Below are 25,149 nucleotides of genomic sequence, written 5' to 3' on the forward strand. Positions count from 1 at the left end.
TGGGTGCATGAGTAGATGTTTGTGGTTACATGCATGCATGTCTGTTTGCGTGTGAAATGCTTTTACATAATCTACATGGGTCAAAAGCAGGGTTCATATACAGTGGTAATCCCAGTAAATCTGTATGTATCGTGGTATTTTCAAAGGTAATGATTCCCCATTATGGGCACTAATCCACTGCTATTCAATTTGATTTGATTTTAGTTTTATTGATTAGTTTAATTAGCATTTTACTGTTGTAGTTGGTCATGGTAGTTTAATCTATAAGAAAAACACATTAAAAAGCTGATCACATTTCTTTTTGAAATACTTACCAGAAAAGTAACCAGTAACTATAGCAGGCAAATAAATACAATGGGAAAGAATGTTTGCTCTAAATCAGAAAAGGTCATATAAATAGTATAAATGCTAAGTGCTCAAAGGGACACTACATGTGAATAGGGTACATTTTTTTAACATATAGCTATCACCATGGAACCTCCTCAGCTGATTACTTACATGAAGACAGTCATTTTTGTATGCACGTTTTTTTGAAACTGTTTTAAATATGCAAATGAGGTTTATCAAATTAAATATGCGCTTATTTGCATATATTTCCAGAGAGAAAATCTGAACATTGGATAAAGTCAGGACCAAAATTCCTGCTTCAGTTTCTTTACATATTAGAGTCAAAGGTTTTTACAGAGGGAGGGGATTTTGAATATCTGTTATTTTTATCAACCCACTTCTTTCAACACTCGTAAAAAAAAATTAAAGAAGAAGAAGAAGAAGAAGAAGAGTATCTAAATCAGGCTATAAAAGATATATGCATGAACCCTTCTATAAACGGCTTCAGAATATACATAGGAATAAAACTGTAAAGTTTGGTGTAAGTGCTACTGAAGTATGAAGTATGAGGGTAAAAAAACTCATTTTGCAAACTGTCTCAATCTGAAGTCGATGAAATCCGGTGCTGGGAAAGTGACTTGGAGGCTCAGACACTGACGAAAAAAGCCGCCCTTTAACACCAGCGTGATACCTGGCTGATCACCGTGATAGTTTAACAGCACTCTTTGGCATCGGGGGGAAACGTGTAGGGACATGAACAAAAGTTAAAGGATAACTTCGGTATTTTTCAACCTGGGCCCTATTTCCCCATGTGTATGTGTGTGTATGATTCATAGGTACAACTCGTTCTAAAATTGGTTCAGTATTGAGGGAGGCGGACGCAGCCAGCAGCCGCGAAACAAGCTAAAACAGTAACGGGGTCAAATGTGTCCCGTATAAGTTTGCGCATTAAAAGTGCTTTTTTTCACCACTGACCGGTTCAGATCGCCAGTGCTATCTCTGTAAATAGCATACTAAGCATCTCCCTTACCTCTGGGCTGTGTGATGTCATCTCGCGAGAGCTTTGCTTGTTGCCGGAAGAAAACAGAGGAGCCATGCTGAGCGCTGCTCAGAGTGGCGCTGGTTGTCCCGGAGTACAGTTGAGAGTTTTACTGCATCGATTGAAAACAATGGTTCGTGTTCATGCTTATCCGAATTGCAAGGACAGGATGTCGCGCAACACCCCGTACAGCTTTCATAGGCTGCCTTTGTCAGACGGCGAGATGCTGAAGTTGTGGCTAGTTGTGCTACAAATGGATGCTAACACTCCTGTCCAGACACTGCGCCTTGCAGACCATCGGGTCTGCAGTGCTCACTTCTCCCAAGATGACTACTGCCAGCCGAAGAAGAGAAGACATCCAATCCCGAAACACCTGTTCCTCGAGAAGAGAGAACTACAGACACAGTGGAGCAAAGCTTTCGCGAGATGACGTCACACACAGCCCAGAGGTAAGGGAAACGCTTAGTATGCTATTTACAGAGATAGCACTGGCGATCTGAACTGGTCAGTGGGGAAAAAAAGCACTTCTAATGCACAAACTTATACGGGACGCATTTGCCCCCGTTACTGTTTTAGCTCGTTTCGCGGCTCCCGGCTGCATCTGCCTCCCTCAATACTGAACCAATTTTAGAACGAGTTGTACCTATGAATCATACGCACACATACACATGGGGAAATAGGACCCAAGTTGAAAAATACTGAAGTTATCCTTTAAGGCAGCGAAAGCCAGAGTAGGGTGGTTGTGAGGGATGGTGGATGGGTCCATCAAACACAGACTTTCACCAAAAAACACCAACTTTCACCCGAGAGAGCGGTGTCCGTGTCCCGTACGATTCTAAAACCAAATCCCTTTCTTTTTTTCTAAACCCAATCACATGCTTTTGTTGCATAACCCCAACCATGTGTGTTAGTTGCTAGAGGAAACAAAAAAGTAAATCTGTGTTGTTGTACTGACAGTGTGTTTATTTTGAGAGGGACTGTATGTAAATGTTAAATTTCCTGTATAAACGGAAGTGTATTTTGAAAGAAGGCAAGACGTGTAAGAGGCAGAACTTGTCCCAGAATGTCAACAGGGTACCTTTCACGTCGTATCTGGACATGGAATGTCCATGACCAAACATCGATACTAACGAGGTTGGAATAAGAATGTATTGCATTTTGAGCAAACCGCCTTTCAAGTTATGTGTTTGTAAAATGGCATACTTTTTTTAGGCAAAAAATCAGACAATACAGGTAAACAGCTTAAAATCTTTAACTAATAAATATGTGATACAAGTGTTCCAAAGTTTTATGCTTAAATATGCAAATGATTATTAATTTTGCATGTTTTGCATACATATGTTTTCGCCTGGGGTGTCTCGCCTCAAGTAAGAAACTCTAAAAGTACTTGTGTAAAAGTACTTAGTTACATCCCACTGATGATCATATCTGAAATATCTGTGGCTGAGAGAAGGTTGGTATGTGAGCAGTGCAGCGTGCAGCGTGCCAGCTGCAGCTCAGCTCAGCAATCTTACACACGGCATATGTATTCAAGGAAAGTGGTCTTGATACTGTCTATCGAGTTGTGTGTGACTTGTCACACACACAAACACATTTACCGAGGATGCAATCTGAAACCCACATGCTAGAGTGGGTACAGGTTCCGAAAATAACAAATCTTTATGGTGTGTGAGACACACAGTGTTGCGAAAGATGTACATGGTTATACACAATCTGACTCACAATGTGACACTCATACACACACGTGCAGCCAATGAGTTGAGGTTTACAGTGTGCCTGGTGTGGACATGATAACAAGGACACCTTATTCAGCTGCTTTGAATGGGTGCAAGCAGAAAATACAATACTGTGATAGAGACACATGATGCAATGGTGACAAAAGAGTCAGAGAAAAATACTCCCAGCAGGGATGGGCCTGAAACACATGTACTCAGACTGTATGTATGAATACATAAATAAATAAACAAACACTTACACTGTATTTGTAAAAATTCACACCTTGCAGATTAATGTCTGTGTTTGGTAGCAGCTCCAAGTGTCAATTAATGTGCATGTGTAAATAACAACAGAGTGAAAAAATTCAGTATCCCCTTAGGGATTAATAAAGTATGTCTCCTTCTTCTTTTAAACGAGAAAGCCTTCAATTTTGTTTTAGACAGATTATACTCTGTCTACTAAAGAAATGCTTGAGCTTTTTATCCTTCATTCAATCCAATCACCCACTGACCAGTTCTTTGCTCTTTTCAGAGAAGGCCTCCTGCACATACAGTCGTCCCACAGCATTGTCCATGTTGTTGTTGACGTAGAGTGCACACTGTCGCCACACCGCTGCCTCTGATGTAGTGCCAGACAGAGCCTGTAGGGAAAGTAATGAGGCACCGATCAATTAGAGATTCAGGATAAACCCGTCAGCATGTTAGTTAAAGAGACTCATGGTGATTCCTTATTTGTGCCTCCATTATGCATCACTGTTACACTTAGGAAGATAAGCAATAGGGCAGAAGGGAAATGCTTAGATTACGAAGAGGGCTAGGATTAAGACTTATAAATGCTGAAGAAGAATATGAATGGAGCTGAGTGTAGACATCTAGTGTTTATTTATTGCCCAACTGATACCTCAGTATCGGTGTAAATGTCAGCTGATACTGCAAGTTGCAAGAAATGGCAGTATAGGATTATTTAGAAACAGTCTAACATGGAAGTTTTCTTGCAGCATGGCTTTACAGTACACATTTGATCCAGACTGAAATATCTTGATTTATGGATGGATTACCATAGAGTTTTGCATAGACTTTCATGGTCCACAGTAGAGGAATCCTTGCACTTTGGCAATACCTTGACTTTTCATCCAGTGCTACAGTGAAGACATTCATGTCCACCTCTAATTAATTGTAGTCACTTTGGTTATTTGGTGAAGTTGACTTTTCAGGTGGCACCGGCAGGTCAAAGTTTGACTTGATTGTAAAAAACAAAGATAGATGATGTTTCAGCCTTTGGGCCTTCTTAAAGCTCCAGTAGGCAACATTGTTTTGGTATAACTGAGTAAAAATTTTATAATAACCTCTAAGCATAATGTAAATCAAGTGGTCTGAGACAAACAATAGGTTTCTGCACCTCACCATGGCTCTGTGTTCAGCCTCTAAAGAATCAGTATCGTGCTGATGTGCATCAACCAATCAAAGGTCAGCTCAGACCACTGCGTTCCTATTGGCTGTTCTACTGCATATGCGCTTTCCCGTGCAGCCGGCAGAAGGGGAGAGCAAGCGGCAATGGCGAACAGTGCACCAGGTAAAATAACTATTCCAGCATTGGTTACAACTGCCTACATGGCTAAAGCCAAAAAAAGGAAGACAGAACTCGGTTCCCCGGAGCCCCGGAGGGAGGGGAAGGGTGAGGTGGGGCCGGGCCTGGCCGGAGGGCGCGAGGGTCAGCCGTGATCAGCAACTCATTATAGTTTTTGGTGTGTGTAACTTTTATATTCTAAACAAAGTTTGACTTGATCACTACCCAGCTGGCCACCATCATCCTTAGATGCTGATGTTTGGTTACATTTAGGCTGTGATGTTAGGTGACCCAAATTCAACGTCTTCCAAACGTCACCCGCAAACTGCATCTTGACGTAATAACATTGTGTCATAAGACATGGAGACCAAAACCTAACCTAACTTTCAACCAAAATTTAACATCTGTCTAACATAAGAGTCCAACATTTTTCTAATGTCATATTGACATCCAGTGCCAACTGGCTCTGTGATTCATGACAAAATATAGTACCTGCAAATGCAATGATGGTCTCATTAGCCTCAGGCATACTTTGTGTTTAGTGCTAGTTAGCAAATGCTAATATGTCACATTACGGTGAGATGGTGACCACAGTAAACAAACCTGCTAATTGTCAGTATGTAAGCATTGTCACTATACATACTGTATGTTGCAGTGCTAACGTTAGCATTTTGCTCAGTCCATTTTCTTTTTAACACTCAAATTTCAATATTGACATCCAACTCTACAGTTCAGTGTTAGTTGTGTTTGATAGGTTTAGTGTCAAGGTCTTAACAGTGTACCTTGCGGAAGGCTTTCCTGGTGTCCCTGTAATTTCTGCTCAGGCCCACCACCATGTTCATAGCAAAACGCCACACCATATAGTTCTGTAGATCCCTGTGAGGAGACAAGGGGCGTTGAAAGAAACGGTCTTACATACACAAAGCTACGATGGGTTAGCAGCTGTTTTCATTGCAGTTCACTCCCGCCCCCACAAACAGGCTATCATACACAAACACTCAGCACCACTACAGACTCATACAAACACACACACACCTCTTGTTGTATTTGGCCAAGATGAGGTTGAGTCTTCTGTAATAGTTGGGGGAGTAGTTAATGACCTTTTCTGTGTCAGGAACACTGATGTTGACTGTATCCATTATCTTAGCTGTGAAGTAACTCCAGTCAAATACCTTTAAATGTGAAAGCACAGACAAAGAGGAGAAAAACATTAGAAAGAGCAAGGGGTGAAAAAGAAACAGCAAATTCTGACAGAGAAAGAGTCTATTTTTACCTGTGATTCAACCTCAAGGGTGAAGTTGGCGTTCAGATCACCCAGTTCCATCTTGTTGTAAAGCAACACTGGGTTGTTACGATCCTCTGGAGTATCAGTAGCCTTGGAGTGAGTAAGACAGAGAGGTAGAAAATCAAGAATGCTGTCACAACATAACCCTCCTGCTTCCTGACACATGCGTACAATTTCAGTGCCGGTCCAGCAGCAACAAACATCTTTGGACTCCCAGGAGGCTTTAGGTCTGTAAATGTCAGAGCTTGAATGGTGTGACTGCCTTGTAAAAGCCAGCAGCCGAGTGGAGGGGAAGTGAAGCGTGGCAGTGAGGAAAGCACAGAACCAGCACAAAATGACAAACGTGGACTGTGGAAACCTGTTGATATCTGAGAAAAGTTGTTGTGTAAGGATCAGGCTGGTTAACGGCTTGTTCAACGCAGCAGCTGCTTCAGACTGGAGCCACAAACACACGCAGAGGCGAGAGGTGTGGGCTACAAATGGAAACGAGGAAGGTCATCCTGTCAGAATTTGTTTGCTCACAAAATCCTCCTGTTGTGTGAAGCTGAGATCGAAGACAAGGTATGTATTGCTGCCGGACAAAAAAAACGCACTCTTGTATAGCTCTAGAGGAAATTCTCAGATCTGATGAACTATTTAGTGTCTGCAACAGCGTCTAAATCCCAAATCTTCAAATACCCAAGCTTGGTCAGTGGCCCCACACATCAAACTATGACTCTGTAGGCACCTCTCTATTACTTTTGAACATTTAGGGGTGGCTTATGAGTCCCAGCTCATTAAATGCATTGTGTCTTTTCAAAAAGAAAAAAAAAACAACTTCTGTATTCACATGACATGTACAGTTTACACTCCTTAAGTACAGTCTTGTTTCGGAGTAAACTTCCAACATAGGTTTACTTCATAAGGTTTAGGCAACAAATGTACATGGTTAGGTTTAGAAAAGTGATCATGGTTTCATATTACTGACGTAATGTAATGTCATGTATGTCACATGACATATGTCCTACGCTACATTGTTGAAATAACTCTCTCTTGATTTTTTGTTTCACAGAGGACCTGAACAGCAGCATTCAGGGTGAAAGTCCTACATTTGTTTGACCAATCCACCTGCTCTGCTCGGACTTAGACAGTTGCTCAGAGCGTCAGATAATGGCACGGGCCGATGCGTAGCACTTAGATACTAAAGGGTGCGTCGGTAACAAGTGGCAACTTCTTGAGCTGAAAAATGAAGCCAACGCGCAAGTATCAGATACTGCAATTCCTCTAATGACCACCTGAGGGTTGGTTCCAGAAGTGAGTCAATCCCAATAGACCCCCACTTGATGCCCGACTTAACAGTAAAAATAAACATGTTTACAACCTGGTGCAAAAAAAAACAAACAAAAAAAACAAAAGAGTTTTGGTGTTTATAGCTTATTTCAACATTCATGAAAACTGTACAGGGTGTGAATTTCTATGTAACTCTTCCGTTTACATTTTGTTAAGGCTTGAAGTTACGCATATCTAAGGGTGGCACCGCTTTGAGTGACAGGCTGTCTGCAAGGCGTTTGCACAGTCTGTGAGTCAGATCCACTGCTCACTCATCCATAGCTCTACCCTCTCGTCCAGATATGGCTCAAAAATACAAGATGGCTGGAATGCTGAACTCAAGGCTTTCAAATGGCAGCCCAAAAACCAATGGGTCACAGCATGGTAGGTATGTCCATTATGTTGGTTTGTAACTGACACCAAGGGCCAAAGACCAAGCATTGATATTTGACAAGTTGGGAGTGAGGACAGGTTGGCTTCTGTGGTAATAATTGTGAATGCATGCTTACATTGGCGATGTCCCTCTCCAGGTCCATAACACGTGTCACATCCTCTCTGATGCGGGTTTCATTGATGGTCAGTCCCCGGTCAGTGCGGATCAGCTTAGCCAGGTCAATCATGAACTGCTCGTAGGCCCGACATGCCTGTCAGACACACACTTATTTATGATATTCGTATCTTGAAGTCACTTTGACAATCACAGACAGATACAGACACACATAGAGACACACACATACAGTACACACCTACACTTACATTTGGCGTGCCTCAAGCTAAGTGCAGTTAAGTGCTGCTTTCTGCATATCAATCAAAAGTCCATGTAAACTGTAAAGTAAAACCAGAGCAGAGGATGTTTGCTCTAATCACACACATCTGGTCTGGATTGAGACACAACCAAATCTGTTCTGTTTTGCCTCTTTGATTCTAATCATCACTTACTGCCTCGGAGCACAGTCTTATTTATCACATACGCACACGCTTGTTAATGCACGTAAGCAAAAAATAAACACAGTCAATTCAGGTGCTGATATTTCAGCTGATGCCCTCATCATTTGTCAGGCATCATGTTTCCCAGAACAAACTCCTGGGGACATAGAACCCAGACTCAATGGCACTCGCCCAAATGAACACATGGAGCTCTTTTCATTGTGCATCACTTTAAAGCCTTAATTATATTATGAGTGTGCGTGCATGTGTATTATCTTTACACTTCAGACCTACCTCTGCGTAGGGTCCAGTGCAGGCGTAGTAATCTCTGGACAAGAGGCCGAGGTTTGTCTGCTGGTCAAACTGGCAAAGAGCAGGACAGGAAAACACTTATTTATTCGTATTAGCCAAAGAAAACAAATTTGATGACATTGGTGGGTGGTTATTTTCCAGCTGGATGGATACAATGTGTGAGTGTCTATATAAACATGGGTCTGTGAAACAGAGAGAGAAAGACCAGGGCTTTCTGGCTACAGTCGCACACCTACATGAATGATGTGTGAATTGGAGTCCCTGTCATCAGTGCCGACAAAAAAGTTAACCAAGAGTTGAGTTCCATATTTCTCATTCAGCTTGGCGATGACATGCTCCAACCTCCACGTTTTACCTAAATAACAGAGAAGGAAGGAAAACTGAGGAAGAAGAAATTGCCTGTACATGACTTCTGCTGTGCATGATGATAGAAAAGAATACTGTACCATAGTTGATGTCCCAGTCGTCCACAGCTATGGGCCAGTCAAACACATCAGGAAGCATGTCCAGCAAAGGAGTCCCTCCCCTGAGCTCAATTAAACCTTAAATCAAGCGTAGATACAAACAAGCAAACCTCTGTTTCTGACAATAAAATGCAATTAAGTATATGTCAATCAAAATTCAGAAAAGAAAAAGAAAATAAAGCTTGTTGTTATTCATATATTGTACTTCTTATCAAGCATAATTAATCTATGCAAATTTGAGAGCATTATGAGGAGTTCATTGATGTTACTTCTAAGCCAAAATGCTTTTGAAGAAACCTTTAATTTGCATCACAAAATGATGTAAAGCTGAAAGACAGTAATTCTTATTTTTAAAAATAATTATTGATAACAATTGTTAATACATTTTTTAATGGTAGCTTGACAATACAATAAACTGAATGAAAGACACAACCTTTGATGACTGCAAGAAAAAAACTCATTTTAGGAAAATAGAAGACACAAAAATTAATAGTCTCTGATGCCTGCTGACTCACTCTCATTGGTACAGGATTTGTAAAGGGTCTTAGCCTTGGTGAGCGCAGTGGCTTCCCCCTCCACTGTTTTTTCAAGGACACCTACAAATAGAGCAGAGACAGAGCGAGCATGAAGGAAAGACATAAAGACAAAGACAAAAAGATTAAGGAGAAATGAGCATTCATGTGAACAGAGAGAAGGAAAGACAAGAGAGGGATGTAAATAACCTCCGGTACTATATAGATTTTTTTTTTAATCTTTGTGGATTCAAAATAGAATACAGCTGTCACCCAGATGTATTTAATCATTTTAATTAAGGCATTTTTTTCTGTCCCTGTGTCAGACAGTGCCAACAAAAATAGTCATTAGTCAGTCATTACTTCAAACTGTAGCAAAATGGAACAACCACTGAAAAAGCAGATAATATAACATTATTCCATGGGGGGACATGTTATGAATGAATTTAAAGGTCTAGTGTGTAGGATTTAGTGTCATCCAGCAGTGAGGTTGCACATTGCAACCAGCTGAAACTTCTCTCGTGTGTCAAGTGTGTAGGAGAACTACAGAGGCTGACTCAAAAATGCAAATTGCCCTATCTGGAGCCAGTGTTTGGTTCATCCATTCTAGGCTGGACTCCATGGAAGAGGATCTGTTTCATATGTAGATATAAGTGGCTTATTAATATTACATACCATTTCTACCAGTATATCATACACAAAGAAATGTAATGGAACTGATGTAAAACAAGCATTTCAGTCAAAGAAACTTTATTTCCGTTGGCAGTATTATTTGTTCTGTGTTATATTATTATATTATAGTATTATATGCTCTGTTCTGGGGCCTCTCTGCCTTTCCTCAGACCTACGCAGAAAGCCTCTTCCACGCACTTACATGCAAGTGTGAGACAACACACCTCTCCACCTTTCCACACGTTTACATAGAATGCCTTAAGGCAGAGAGAGCACACCTCTCTGCCCTTCTACGTGCAAATGAGGACAGTCTGAAGCAGAGAGAGCAAACCTCCCTGCCCTTCCATGCGTCTTCATGGAAAGCCTACGGCAGGGAGAGTAGCAGCACCCCCAGGAACCCCCCAGGAACAGAACAGAGTGAGTATCAATGACAAACAGAGATGGCATTGATAAGTCAGACACAGCATAAAAAGGAGGAGATGGGGTGGAGGCAGGTTGCAAAGCGGCTTGCAGAGGAAGCAGCAACAGTAAGCAGGCCAGAGCAGTTTAAATAGGGTGCCCTGAATGAGATTCGTCAGTTGATTGCATGGAAAGGAATCAGCTGACTTCCATCCATCAATCAAAACTCTATGCTCAGTTTTCTATTTTTACACAGTATGCACAGTAGTTACCTGAAAAACAAAGTTTGTTTATATTGTCAACACTGGGCATTATTTAAAAGGAATATTCTAGTGAGAACAAAAAAACTTTCCCCTACCGAACAGACCTAAATCAGTTTTCACTCTTCTGGTAATTCTGAAAAATCATATCAAGTCTAACAACTTTGAAAAGATCAAAAGTTTACTCATTGGATGCATTGGAACGTTGCATTGATTAATCAATAGACTAGGATCCAGGAATGCATAACAATAGCTAGTACACCAGTACATAATTATAAAATGTTCCCCTGTTGTGCATGGTAAAACTTTGCTTTGAAGGATTGAATGAATAATTAAACATGAACTATTTATTAGTTGCAGTGCAATTAATCTTTTCATTTAAGTGATTAAGATTATTTGGGTCATTTGTTGTAGAGGTCAACGCTGTCATACAGACCACAAATTAATGCAATGCATATTTTAATCTCTGGTTGCTATAAATTGAATTTTCAGCATGGCGGTGATAATCAAGGCAGGGCTAGTGACCTCAGAGCAGCGAAGTCATAGCAAAAAAAAAGGTGGAAAGAAATCAAGGAGCAGCAAAGCTGAAGGTGTGGCAGTAAAAGGCCATTTGAAAACAAGAGTGAACACCATTGCTTGTTTTATTGCCTGCGTTCATTGCCTCTTCAACACCTGTTGTGGGCATATGGACGCCAGTTAGCTCAGCCTCAGGCTAGATAGCATTTCTAGGTAGACAGCTAATCAAAATGAGTGATAAGTGTTGGTGTGTAAACTTGCTCAACTGAGGGGGAGGAGAATGGGACCAACAATACACTTTTCCTGTGTTGCCTCAAGGCACAAAGTTGCACATTGTTGCTTTAAAGTTTAACCATTCCTTCAGGATGCGCTGTCGCTTCTCAGCAGCATCTAACATGAGAGTGAAGAATCATCAAGGCTCAACCTAACACCCATGTGGCAATTTTGGTGTTTACTAAAAACCACCATGGTGAATGCAAGTGTTTGTTGTGATAGTGTAAGAAATGTTGTGCCCTTTGAACATGGAAACAAAGAAACCTAACAGCTACTCATCAGGGGATACAGAGAGATTTGGTGAGATTTTGATGAAATCCCTTGACATCCGAAACACCCGGTCATGGTTAAGTGGCACAGCACTACTTGGCTACGCTGAACTGACAAATAAAACAATGTGTACACACTAAGACAGTTTCTTCTTGGCTCTGGGCAATTGTTCTGTCATTTTTTCTGCTTCTGAGTTCAACAATTTTCTCTATCTGAAAATGCAGATTATGTTACAACTGATTTTCCAGAAGCATGTGGCTTATTATGTTGTGTACATGGGTTTTATGGTGGGTCTATCTGGGTTATAAGGACTGCATAATAGATAATGGATGATGCTAATCTCTTTTAAGTCTAAGCACATGTGATGAACTTCCGGTACATGCAAGTTCGAAAATGTGATATATCTAGTTTAGCATAGTACTTCTTTAGTGCATTTATAGACCTGCCACTTGTTGAAATCCACAAAGTTAGCTAGCCAAGTCAAGCTGTGCACACGTGTACTTCAGTATCATGCATATATCAGTCATGATGACTGCATCAGCTGCTCAAGTACCATTATTCTTTAAAGAATTTATATACATATACATATATAGCAATATAGTGTGCTTAAATAAATCATGCCCCAGTTCACATCACTGAAACTAAATTTCAAAATGAAAGTAATCCAATGAGAATCAGGCAACAGGCTCATTGGCTTTCTATCTAAGATAAGGAGATTGCAGCCGCTTCTCATTCCCAGAACAAATACAGCAGCTTGGTCAACAGCTGTTGGAGCCTGATTCTGACGCACAGGGGACACACTTTCAACCCCAGTGTAAACTCATTCACAGCAAAAACATGTAGTATAAAGCAGTAGTTCCCACCCATGAGGTCCAGATTTTTCCTTAGCCATTGGTTCAAGGTCCACACAGTGTAATCTGTTCTGCCTCATACTTGCGTTTGGCCATGCCATTGAGCTAGTTGACTGTCTCTGTTAAGTAGCTGTCCGTTAGTCAGTCACTTTACAGCAGGAAATGGCACTTTAAAATGAAAGCTGTGCCTGACATTCACTTCACTCCAAAGTAAAGTGTGTTTTTTTATAAACTTGATACATTCACAAGTCACTTGTGGTCCATTCAGAATGGACCCGCGACCCACCAGCTGAGAACCACTGGCATGAAGAGTGAGAAAGCCCACGTAGGGTGGCAGGGAGGGGGGTTGGATGGGTCAAATGAACAAGACTTTAACAAGTTTTTTTTTTTTTTTAAGTAAGTTGAGTACATCACATATGTCACTTGTCACGTGTGTCACATGACAAACATTACATACATCACATACATCAACAGATATACTCATTAACTACCTTACAAAGGAAAGTTACGTAACAAATGTACTTATTTTAACTCAAACTATGATCTGTTTTCTAAACCTAGCCAGGTAGCCTAGTTTTGTTGCCTAAACCTGAAGAGACCTACGTTTCCTGTGAACTGAGAAGTTTATTTTAGAAGACACTATGAATGTTTCAGGCTGAAATTGAAGCACCGTCCCTAAGATCCAAAACTGATGCTAGACAGGTACCTAGAGTGTCATCGTTTTAAGTGTACAGCCACTGACCAAACTTGATGAGCTGGGAGTGAGAGAGCATGTTGAAGATTGATACCACTCTCATGTCTGTACATACAATATGTATGCAGCTGGTTAGCTTAGCTTAGCTTAGCTTAGCACGAAGACAGGAAGCAGCAAACCTGGCTCTGTCTAACGATAACAAATTCCACTTCCCAGCACCTCTAAAGCTCATTTATTAACACTGTATCTAATTTAACCCACATGTTAAAAAATGGCAATTTGCCACTTTGAAGGGTTATGTGCTGGACTATTTCTTGGCAACCAGAAACTCCAAGAAATTACTGTTCCCAGCCAAGAAATAGTCCAGCACATAACCCCCATAAGATGGAGACCAGATCTAATTGTTTAGATGAAACATATTAATTACAGAGCTTTAGAGGTGCTTATGGGCAAATGTTTCTGTATCATCAATCTCCTCGTATTACCCTTGGCAGGAAAGTGAAAAGAGTATTTCAGAGAATGCTTAACTTTAAATATCATTACCAAATAAAAAGGAGCCCCTCTAAAAGGGTATCATCTAAGCAGGACAACCTTTTGACTTTGACAAACCATCACACAAATCAAATCACAGCTTCAGTATTGTCAATCATAAAGTTATCTCTTATAAACGTTGCATCGGGATAAACAGATACACACCAACATACTGCATGTCTCAATGCAACGCCAAGATCAATACAGGAAGGAGGATGGATCTTGAGTTACACAGCCAACTGACAGGAAACTCTCCCCAGAGTCCATCATTCATGTCACTGTGAGTTGGGATCAAAAGATGAAGATGAAGAAAGTTAGATTTTTTTTTTCTGTGCTTCGTAATTTTTGGGACTTACCGACAGGGCCAATCACAATTAACACAGCACGTAAAGCGTATTTAAAACAAGGTTTATCCTTTCGTTAATCTCCAATTTAATTTAATGTCACATCAGATCAGTGTCTTCAATACGCCTCTTCTTTGAGTGCATAATTTATGGAAAATCCACTCTCATTTAACTAAGCAGCGACTTAATATTCTTAATTTAATTCAACATTAAATCATAATCTTATGCAATTATTTTCATTTGCTCAGTGCTTTGAGTCATTTCTTTGCCTCATTTCTACTTGTTTTACCCCTTGCGCGACTGCCTTTCACTTGAGCCTCTTTCTACCCTTTCATTTTTCTAATCCTCCCATTTTCTCATTAGCATGTGTGCACTATTTATGTGCTCATTTAATCTTAATGAAGTCCTGAGATAGGAACCCTTCACAGGGCGCTTCCTGCAAAAGGGCACAGATCATGTGTGTGTGATTGGATTACTGACTGCCTGGTGCTAATGTTTAACCACAGCAAAGGCTTACCCTCTCTATATCACACTCACACACACACACACACACACACACACACACACATGCACACACACACACACACACACAGACTCCCCATGTGTGTGCGTGTTTGGATTTATTTGAGAATGGATTTTGTGCCACCTGATGTTTGTTTGAGACATCACGTCAATTTGAGCCAAACCACTCAGCATGATACAGAATCCGAATTTTGAGTTTCTTCTCTCTGCATAGCCATTTTATCCTCGAATGCCTCTTGTTCCACATGGCATTTCACTTGCAGTGTTTTCAGTTAGAGCTCTGCTTCCAATTCATCATTATGAAGGATATGTTTAGGGTATATTACACGCAGAAGCTGTAAATGAAGTTGAAACTGAACTGAGCTGACACTTTATCAGAGTGAAGAGTCTCAATCAGCAACAATAGAAGTGTTTACTGTTCTGGGTGAGGAGCAGAGACACAAAAGACTTTCTTTTTCTCGACAGTCATTACTCTGTGGCAATAATCCCATTGTAAGGAAACACATTTGACGGAAAATTTAGAACGTGTTTAAAATTCCCTTCAAACCAGTACATCAGCCCATTAGGAACTCCCTTAACGATCTTAATGAAGCTGTAAATAAAGGTACTTATGGATTCTAATATTGAGTTTTGTCACATTTTTCGTTTGCAACACAGGTGTTGACTTTTGCTGTATTTTGGGGTCATTGTGTGTCTTGGTGCTGTTTTGCAGGCTGTCCTCATGCATTCTTCATGAGCTAGTAATTCAAGTTTAAACCAAGTAGTTAGAGAGGCTGCGATCACGTGATCAATGTGCTGATGCGACGAAAGAAGGATGCAGGCTGGGGTGATGGACGGGTCACAAAACACAGGACTTTCCTCAGGGGACCAGTGTTCGACCGGTGTGAACTTTGAGTGAACTTTGAGTCATTTTAAGGTACAGTGTCACCATGTGTTTCTCCCTAAACCTAACCATAGTAACTTTACTTGCCGAAACCTTTTACATTAAGTATGTGACTTTATGTTAAATACATAACATCATGTATGGGATGCTAATTTGTATGATGTCATATGGACCATTGTATGAACATACATTATGTATTGGAGTTGTGAAATTAAAGGAACTATTACAATGTCTTGGTGTCAGCCAAGATCTGTCTACGTAAAAATGAAAGGAGAGAAGTAATCTGCACCTATCAAGGTAAATTTTGATACAAAACATCCAATCATTGCATTCTGAACTTTAATGCTGGTCCCGCTAAAGGCAACCAAAATCTACACTTTACTTTGTGCATAAACGCAACCGTACCTTTAACACTGTAAGAATCTGGTTAACTTTTGATGAACTTGGCCACTGTGTCATGGAGGATTGTTCCCAATGGCAACGACAGGCCATCTGAGTTTGCCACAGTACTTATCCGCACCTCTGACTGGTTTCTGCTTCATAGCATTGATGGCCCATGGGTATCTTAGAGCCATCTGCCATACCAAACTGCCAGGAAAAAAAACATGATTTGTCAAATTTCTTAGAGACAAATGCTGTTGAGGAAAATACTTCCACAACCAGTGACTCATCCCACATCCTATACCTTTGGTATCAGCTAAATTCATTGCAGTGGTCGCTGAAATCAGTTATCCAGCTAAAAACTGTCTTTTAATGTACAAATGTACAGCAAGTATGAAACCACTGACTTTGGTGAACTCCTAACTTTTCCACTCACCCTGCCGTCAAGCCAGGCCTTTTACAACATATACCAATGGGGCGGCAGTAGCTCAGTCCATAGGGACTTGGGTTAGGAACCGGAGGGTCGCCTGTTCAAGTCCCCGTCCGGACCAAAAAATATGGAGCGTGGACTGGTAGCTGGAGAGGTGCCAGTTCACCTCCTGGGCACTGCCGAGGTGCCCCTGAGCAAGGCACCGAACCCCCCAACCGCTCAGAGCGCCTGTCATGGGCAGCCCACTCTGACATCTCTCCACTTAGTGCATGTATAGGTCCAGTTTGTGCATGTGTGTGTTCGGACCTGTGTGTAATTGACAACAGAGTGAAAAATTGAATTTCCCCTCGGGGATTAATAAAGTATATAAAAAAAATAAAAAATAAAAAAAAATTCTGTCATTGACTCAGTACCATGCTGTCAGTCAAAGTAATGCCCCTTGGCAAGTCTTAAAGTTCTGTCATGTACCCAGCACAGCGTTGGCTGCGAAACAGCTAACAGGGCAGATTCTTACCTTGGTGGAGGTCTAAACTCTTTCCTGTTATTCACAAGCATCCTAGTTGGCAAAAACATATTCGATTCAGGATCTTTTATTCAATATATTTTTGTTGGCCGAGAATTACTGCATTAATATTCATATTATTTTCCTTGGCCACAAACCTCTGGTCTGCTATCTTTATTTGATATGTTTACGGGAAACACAGTATTTATGGTGTTGTGCAATGGTTCTGAGTGGACTTTTGATATCACGGAGGTCATGTGAACAAATCGTTTATCTCAAAAGTCTCATTGCAGTCGGTATTGTTTGACACAAGTTCTGTTTCAGTTATTGTTATCGCAAGAAAAATACAGACATGCAGTCTCTGACTGTTAGCAGCATGTCTGTCAAACACCTCACATCTCAACACGTCACAGCTATCTCACAGACTGAACGGGCCTACCGGGCCCAGGCGTAGGGGCCCAAGGGCTCAGGGGGCCCCTAAACCACAGCCTCTGCATGAAGTCACTGTTATTAACTTTGCATTTCTTGTCAAAGGGACTTAGTGATTTATGTCAATAACCAAGTCCCTCTTAAAAATATAAATGAATAAAAAAACATCCTAAAAAAGAAACTTAGTGTTTCTATTCCCCCACTTTATCTATAGGACTTTAGACAGGCTGAATACTCAATATGGACCTATGTCTCTGCGAAGAATTGTCTCAGTACAATAAGATTTAAACCTGGAATCATGCAAGAAGTACCTTGTGTAATACAGAGAGCAGCAGCGTGCTCACACGCGCGTGCTCAAGCACAGATGGATGTGCGCAGCTCGAGCTAGAGCTTAGCTTGGAGATGAGTACCACATGCTGGTTCACATTTCCTGACCTATCCTCAAAGCTCCTCTCATTATACCATCGTCCTCTGGCTACAGAGCTCTTCCTCAGTTCAGCTCAAAGCCCCCAGTTCATGTGTATCTCACCTATCGTTTCCTGTATCACTCTCCTGTTGCCCTTCAGCACTCACTTTTTTGTTTAGTTTGCATGAAAAGCCTTTCTTTCATCATTTTCTGTGTTGTGTTGTACCTCTCCCCTTTCCTCTTACTGACACAAACTAGTTAGTAATTAAAATGCTCACGGTCAATTGAGCAAATTATTGCACAGTATGCTGCACCTGAGCAGGGGGAGGTGGAGGAAGAAACTAACACAGACGCGTACATGTCTGTACACATAAAGCTGCGGTCACAATCAGAGTACAGATCCTCATTATGAATCATTTATGGCCTTTTACAGCAGCAGAGAACAATCCAAGGTATTTACAAGCAACCACAAACCTAAACAGCTTCTCACACACATACACATGGACATCGCCTGTTTTATTGCTGTCATGCAGCCTAGAGCGCTGCAGTGTCCAGGTGTTTCCAGGCCCCTGCAGCTGTTGACAGGAAAAAAGGATCTGTCCATCAGCGGGCGGCGGTATCCAAGCAGGTGGCAGCAGCCAGTCCCAACATCAGAGGTCACATGTTTGATGTCAACTCCACAGTGGAGGTCACACCTCTGCTGAGGCCTTACACCGCTGAGCCGTAAGTCATTAGGAAATAAATTCTGTGTGCTGGTAGGTCTTAGCTCCTACTGCAAATGTTTGACAAAGCAGAATGCACACATACCTTGGTTTGGACTATCAACTATCATCTTAAATACATAGCATTCTTTTATTTCTCTCTCTAAAACACACAGACGTGCACACACAAAGTAAACCTGAAGATGTGTGTATACAGTACAGTCGGAGGCATTCCAACTCTGACTGGTAAGCCTGACACCCTGAAGGAATGAGCATAACAGACGGTTGGTGGGGATTAAAGCTGTTGAATGATTAAGACCACTTCTTTGGCTGCTCCATTCCTTCATGCAATAAATGCAGCATTTAGAGCACTTAAGCCAGCGATTCTAAAACATCAACCTTTGCACTTTAGCCCAGTATTTCTTCGTCAGTTGCAGAAGTGTATTTTTCTTCTATCTCTGCTTGCAGACAGGCAGCAAATATCACCGTGAGATCTCTGATAAATCTGCTCAGCCGCAGTAAAAATACAGCAAATTGTAAAGTGACGGCACACACTTACACACAGACACGCTATATACGTAAGCAGTAACAAAATGTCCATGAGCCCTTGTTTAGCAATGTTTATTTTCCTTTTTCCCCCCTGTGTGTGATTTTTATGGGTTAAGCCATGGAGAAGAGAGAGGAAGAAAGCAGAACAGAACAGATGGGCCATAAGTTCTTTGCAATGTAGAATGCAACAAGAAGTTAACATGCATCATTTTTCTGACAATTCCTACAGTTGCCTGCATCCATTTTTTTCATATCAACATGTCTTGTTTGTCAGAAATTTAAGTATAAATCTCTGAATCAAACAGAGCCTAATGTTCAAGAAAATCATTATGAAGGAAGAAGAGCTTGAATTTCAATAACACAGTTTTATAATTACACTGCACAGTGTGAATGTAGATGCACTTTTACCACTATGAGCAAAGAAAGTAATGAATGCTGACTACATTACAAGCAATCTCTGAGCCCTAATGAAAGTTATATTGATCTGAAAAAGGGTGTTTAATCAAAAAAATAAAAGGAAAGTGAGGACAGCCAGAGCTGACAGTACATGAAGCAAATGTCATGTCTAAGGTTTAAGAAAAAAAGTTACCATTTTGTCAGCTAAAGACCTCTCATAGGTTCAATGTCCTTTCAAACAATGCGTTACGAGCAATTATTGTGAAAGTCTAAACGTCATGCATATTTAAAGGAGCTCAATACAATATTCACAGCATTATTATAATGGCAAACAACTATATGCTATGTAAAGATGTAGCGGAGTCATAGTGTTCTGAGCAGAGAATGAAATTTAGCTAACTCTGTCAGTTGTGATCTGAGCATCTCTGTTCTTCGTTGTGATAGACTTTTCAGCTGCCTGTGCATATTAGTGTATGTAAAGCCCCATTTTCACCAAACACTTTCAGTGTGGTACCTTTGGAACCAAAAGTAACCCTTCAGACATGGTACCTAGACCCTAGCGTTTCCACAGCAAACAGTACCCTTAAATGTGGGCAGGGTTGTTGTCACTCACTGCTCCGTGTAGCACTCATTGTATTTCCTCATTAGTGGTGACACAGATGGAAGTCTGCACCTCATTTATCGTCCACAAAACGGGGTCGCACCCCAAATTGTTCTCAACAAAACAGAACAGGCTGCAGTGAGAGTCTCTCTCCATGGGGTATTTAAAAATAGCAGGTCTGTGCATTTAGTCCTTCTCTTGCAAGCTCAGGGGTTTAGTGTTGTTGGAGCCACAGAAACGATGCTCCGCAACTCAGAGTGAGGATTAGAATATATGCAGTTCACATTACCCTGGTTGATATTAATATATGTAAACGCTTGAAGATCCAATCATATAAAAACTCAAAGTTGTCACAGTGACACTTAAGATGTGTTGATTGATTCACGTCACCAGCTCATGCACTGAGTAACATTACAAGTTAGCGTTCCACCTTAAAAGTTACCACCTTTATTTTTATAGTTAGAGTCTACTAATAAAACTCTCCACAGTATGAACAGTGGTAACATGAGCCTCAAAACAGCCCCAACTCAGCCCTGAGCAGAGTGACCGTCCACTATTGACCAATCAACAGACTGCAGTGTTCACAGCTCCACCTTTTAGTACCAGATCTGTGTGCTAGGTACCCCAACAGAGTGGGGACCAAAAATGGGAACGGTATAGAACAGTGCCAGTGGTACAATACACAACTTTTCACTGTGGAAATGGAAAAAAAGGTGTACCGAACTGAACTGAACTGTACCGTACTGCTCGGTAGAAACAGGGCTTAAGTCCTATTGAGTGTGAGCTTATCACTGCCGTTTGCACTGTGCTCATACAGTAGTTACCGCTGATATCGGGATAGCGTTGTCATGGAGGCGTAGTGCCCACTCTCCAGGTCCCTTCAGGTAAAACCAATCACTCTGTCAGCACTGTTACTCCTGTTAGCACTGTTGGCACCGTTAGCTGCTAGCTGTCGGCTTAGCCACCTTCATGTTGAGAGCTGTGTGCAGACAACCTCTGAATCATAGGGAACTTATTTTAAATTGGTTTGAATAAAAAACTATTACCACCCATATTCAGGTTTATTTTTATGAAAAATAACCTGCATGTCATCACAAGGGCAGATAGAAAAAGAAAAAAAGGCGTCCCAAGACAAGAGACTGTGTTTTTCCATCAAGATTGGACAGATAAAGTGCCAGAGGCTGGTGCAAATTATCTGAGTCCACAAGACAGGCTGCACTTTAAACCCTGGTTTTCCTTTTCCACTGAGGATCAATCTTTCTCCCCCTTCTGAATCACTCTGTTTCTCCTGCAGCCAATCTGCTCTGTCGTTATTATAGTGGGAGGAACCGGCATATAAATTGTAAATTTATGGTAGATGAAGAGTTTCGGTTGTCCACGGAAAGTTTGTGCCCCTTGAAGATTTAGCACCCACTGCTCAGGACTCGACTGGCCTTCTTACAGACAACATGAGGTGAAGTATGGACCCACACACACGCACACAAATCCACAAGCGCTCACACATCCGCAGTGTAACTTGACCCTTTCTGTATCAACCATGCTACAAGGATACAAGATTGCAATGCCTGCTAAAAGCTGGGAAAACACCTGAGACAAGCACGCACATACAAACTTGCAATTAATATTTTTTGTCACTACTGTGTGTTGACATCCTTAGAAAACAGCCTGAAACCAATGTCCAAACACACATACACACACTGATAATGCCACCTCTGTTGACAAACTCTGCTCACATGGTATTACAGAAGCCAAACTCCCATGGCATCTGTGATATCTATAGAGCTGCAGTCCCTGAAGGACAGTCCTCTTTAGCTTGTATTCTCAAGCAACTGAATCAAGCTGTTCTCTGTCCTCTTACAAAGCAAGTGTACTGAAAAAGACTTACTATTCTCGGTCGCAATACAACTTTTAATCATGGATAAATTCAGCATTATTACTCTAATAAAAACAGGTATTACAGGTCTCCACATATTTGACAAATGAGTCCCCCAGCCCCATCTGTTTCTGTTTCTCAGACTGTAGATCTTTGTTTGTGTGGATGTGTGTGTAGGTGTCTGACCTTTGAGAATGACCTCCAGTTCGTCTCGTAAGATGTCAAAGGTGCTGTATCTGGAGCTGGTCTCAGGGATGATGTTCTTTTTTAGCCAGCCTCCACAGGCATACTGGTAGAAGTTGTCACAAGGGTCAACGCTGGCATCCATGTTTTCAATTAGGCGAGATGCTGCATGGACAGAGAGGAAACAATCTCCCACATTTGTTAATTTGAAACATCTATTTGAAACTGTCTTGTAGTACCTATCCCTGACACTCTACATAGAGTTTGACAGTGTTGGCGGCCTTGTTCAGTGGGTTGAGGGTCGAGGACATACATACAGCAGCACTGTGGTCTGCACCCTGTCCGCTCATACTGTTCTATCTCTTGGACATGTTGGGCTTTTTTCACGGTCTTTGTTTGCTGGAATGACACAGGACTGGTGAGAAGGGTTGAATGTGTGTAAATGGTGTTGCACCTGACTCCCCTCTGGGCATGATATACTAAAATGTTTCTGTGCTCCTTGATGACTTGGGAAATGCGGTTTGCAGAGTGCCTTTTAATTATCTTTTGACCCCTGCAAGGTAAGGCCAAAGTTGCTCACCACCTGGGTTGGCTACGGCCAGCTATTTATAAAGATGTAGGCAGGCTTTAGCAAGTAGGATCAGTGTGGCTGGGTGGGTGTTATGTCGTGAAAGGGAGTTCAGTCATTGGGCTCCACCCGTTGTACCCAAAGAGTCCAGTAGAGGGTGGAGCCTGTGTGAGATAGAGCAAATGTTACAATACCTTAAAACCTGAAAATCTTAGTTCTTTCAGCACAGGTTGAGCCCTCTACCTAGGGGCGTTGTCTTCAACCAATTCAGGAATGTCCTGATTGGCAAGCCACGTTTATTCCTTCAGTGGGCAAATGTATGCTTATGACTGGAGGAGAGTATTACCCAGAGAATCCAGGGCTCCACCTATGCTAATAGAACTAGGGTTACAATATGGTAACCTTTGATATAAGAGTGGAATTGATCTTCTTATCTAACTATTAGCAAGGCCAGTTGAGATAATGGACCACCTTGAGCCTTAAATGCTTGCAAAAACATTTCATGCTTGCCTGGCAGCAGGGTATAGCATACTGTACTGAAAAACACATTTAAAAAGATAATTAACTTCATTAAAATACACATAGACCAGTGCAGGAAAAAAAACTTAATATGCCTCCACTGCTAAAATAAAACAGTAATAGCAGTAATGGCACTAATTAGGTGAAGTTCGGCACCAGTCCTGGAAACGTGTGAACTTTTTTGAGCTGCAATTAAATTACATGAGGCAGCTGAGAGATCTCTTGTGACAAGGCTGTCTGTCAAATCTGACTGAATTGGGACATTGGTTCCCCAAAAATGCATTGGAAATGAATGGTAGTCTGTTACTGGAAAGTAGAGGAAGAGCTATAAATCTTTCATTTACTATGGCAGTGTTTTTCAAGAAAAATAAACTGTTCTCTTATGAACAATTTTTTACAAAAGTAAGAAGATAAATCATAATGTATAATGTTATATTTAAGGGGCTTTGGGGGGTGTACTTGCATAAAAGATGAATAAAAAAAATGTTAGGGCATCTGTCTATGCTGGAATGTCTGTTAGTAGGAGTTAGTAAGAGACTATATGTAAATGGGATTGTGTGGTACAAAATGTCTTAGCAGCATTCCTGCAGGCATGTAGTCAATGAGCATTTACAGTCAAAAGCTGAACAACAAAACCTGGATATGCTGAAACACGTCCATCTCAGAAATATGTTGTGCATAGCCTATATATCCTGATGGATATGTTTAAGCTGTAAATACATGCTCATACCCATTACCAGTTTCTCACCCTCTCTTGTACAGCTGTTTAGGGGTGATCTGAGAACAATAACTCTTTGCAGCATGTTTCTGCTGATCAGGACAGTTTCTGTTTGTTTGATCATTGTTTTGACTTAGAGGCAACATATTCACAGTTGAAGTGGCCATTTTCTCTAAGTATATCTGAAATCCCCGGGCTTCTGCAGCAGTCTCACTTTTCACATTGTGTCCTCCTCTGAGAAAAATCAAAGTGTTCAGAATGAGATAATAAAAGAGCACACAAACAAACAAACAATGCTTACCTGACTGCGTGCAGTCAGCTGTGGTGCAGATTTCATCTATAAGAAAATGCAAAACAAAACATTATTTAGTCTGATTTTTTTTTTTTCAGTCATCAGTCATTATGTCAAATGCTCAGTCTCTCCTTCCCCTTCGCCTATTTTCCTTTATCTATTTCCATAGCTGTCTCAATAACCCTAAACTATTTAGAAGTGTTGCTTTCACTCTGTCAGGAATAATTTTGGTGCTAAACTGTTAATCAAATTCAGTCTGACATATACTGGCGCACACACACCAGTGAGCTGTCATTTGACCATAAATACACTGCTTCACGTGTAATGTGTGAATGCGCAGGATGTGCACACACTTGAGTGCCCACATAGATACAAACATCGACAAAGTAATTAAACATTCTCACTGCAGATTGCAGAAGATAATAATAGCCCGAAACACACACACAACCGTTTTTTTTAAATGTACCAGCAGTAGATTAGATTTTTTCATTAGGTTTTTTTGTGTTCTTGACCTGCTGGACTTTAAAGCTCCATTTGTCAATAATTAATCAGTTCATGTGTTAAGCTGTTTATTACCCATGTTAATGTCATACTTTTAGATAGCTTGTACCACATCGCAGTGATCCATCATCCTTGGACTTCCTTGTGATTAATAAATCAGCATGTTATGTAACAAGGACTTTGTGTCAGTATCAGTTTAATAAATGTGATATCCAAGTACAAAAAGCAAACAAAGTCAGGATATTAATGATTAAAAAACCCATGTCACACTCATATTGTGACACTGATCTGAGTGAAGCAGTTTTGATTGGGTTCCCATGGTGAGGACGGGGGGGGGGGGTGGCGGTGTCTGTTCGATTTCACTGTGTCCATTTTAAATGATCTATTTCTCATGCTGTGAACTGATGACATTTAGAGCTAGATATAAGA

At 41.0% G+C, this 25,149-nt stretch overlaps 1 protein-coding gene across 2 annotated transcripts in view; it reads right to left on the reverse strand.

The window, feature by feature from the left end:
• LOC117260194 (neprilysin-like) overlaps positions 1-25,149 on the reverse strand; it is a 38,576-nt gene that overhangs the window by 9,131 nt on the left and 4,296 nt on the right. For both annotated transcript variants that reach the window (XM_033632115.2, XM_033632116.2), the window contains exons 3-13: positions 24,229-24,264; positions 22,126-22,287; positions 9,460-9,540; positions 8,927-9,022; positions 8,717-8,835; positions 8,463-8,531; positions 7,751-7,885; positions 5,922-6,023; positions 5,684-5,820; positions 5,431-5,524; positions 3,594-3,722 (exon numbers count right to left, since the gene is read on the reverse strand). In XM_033632115.2, the coding sequence (XP_033488006.1) occupies positions 3,594-3,722; positions 5,431-5,524; positions 5,684-5,820; positions 5,922-6,023; positions 7,751-7,885; positions 8,463-8,531; positions 8,717-8,835; positions 8,927-9,022; positions 9,460-9,540; positions 22,126-22,287; positions 24,229-24,264 (1,160 nt within the window). The remainder of the gene's footprint in view (positions 1-3,593; positions 3,723-5,430; positions 5,525-5,683; positions 5,821-5,921; positions 6,024-7,750; positions 7,886-8,462; positions 8,532-8,716; positions 8,836-8,926; positions 9,023-9,459; positions 9,541-22,125; positions 22,288-24,228; positions 24,265-25,149) is intronic.

This window comes from Epinephelus lanceolatus, chromosome 4, assembly GCF_041903045.1.
Source record: "Epinephelus lanceolatus isolate andai-2023 chromosome 4, ASM4190304v1, whole genome shotgun sequence".
In the NCBI taxonomy this organism is placed as follows: domain Eukaryota; kingdom Metazoa; phylum Chordata; class Actinopteri; order Perciformes; family Serranidae; genus Epinephelus; species Epinephelus lanceolatus.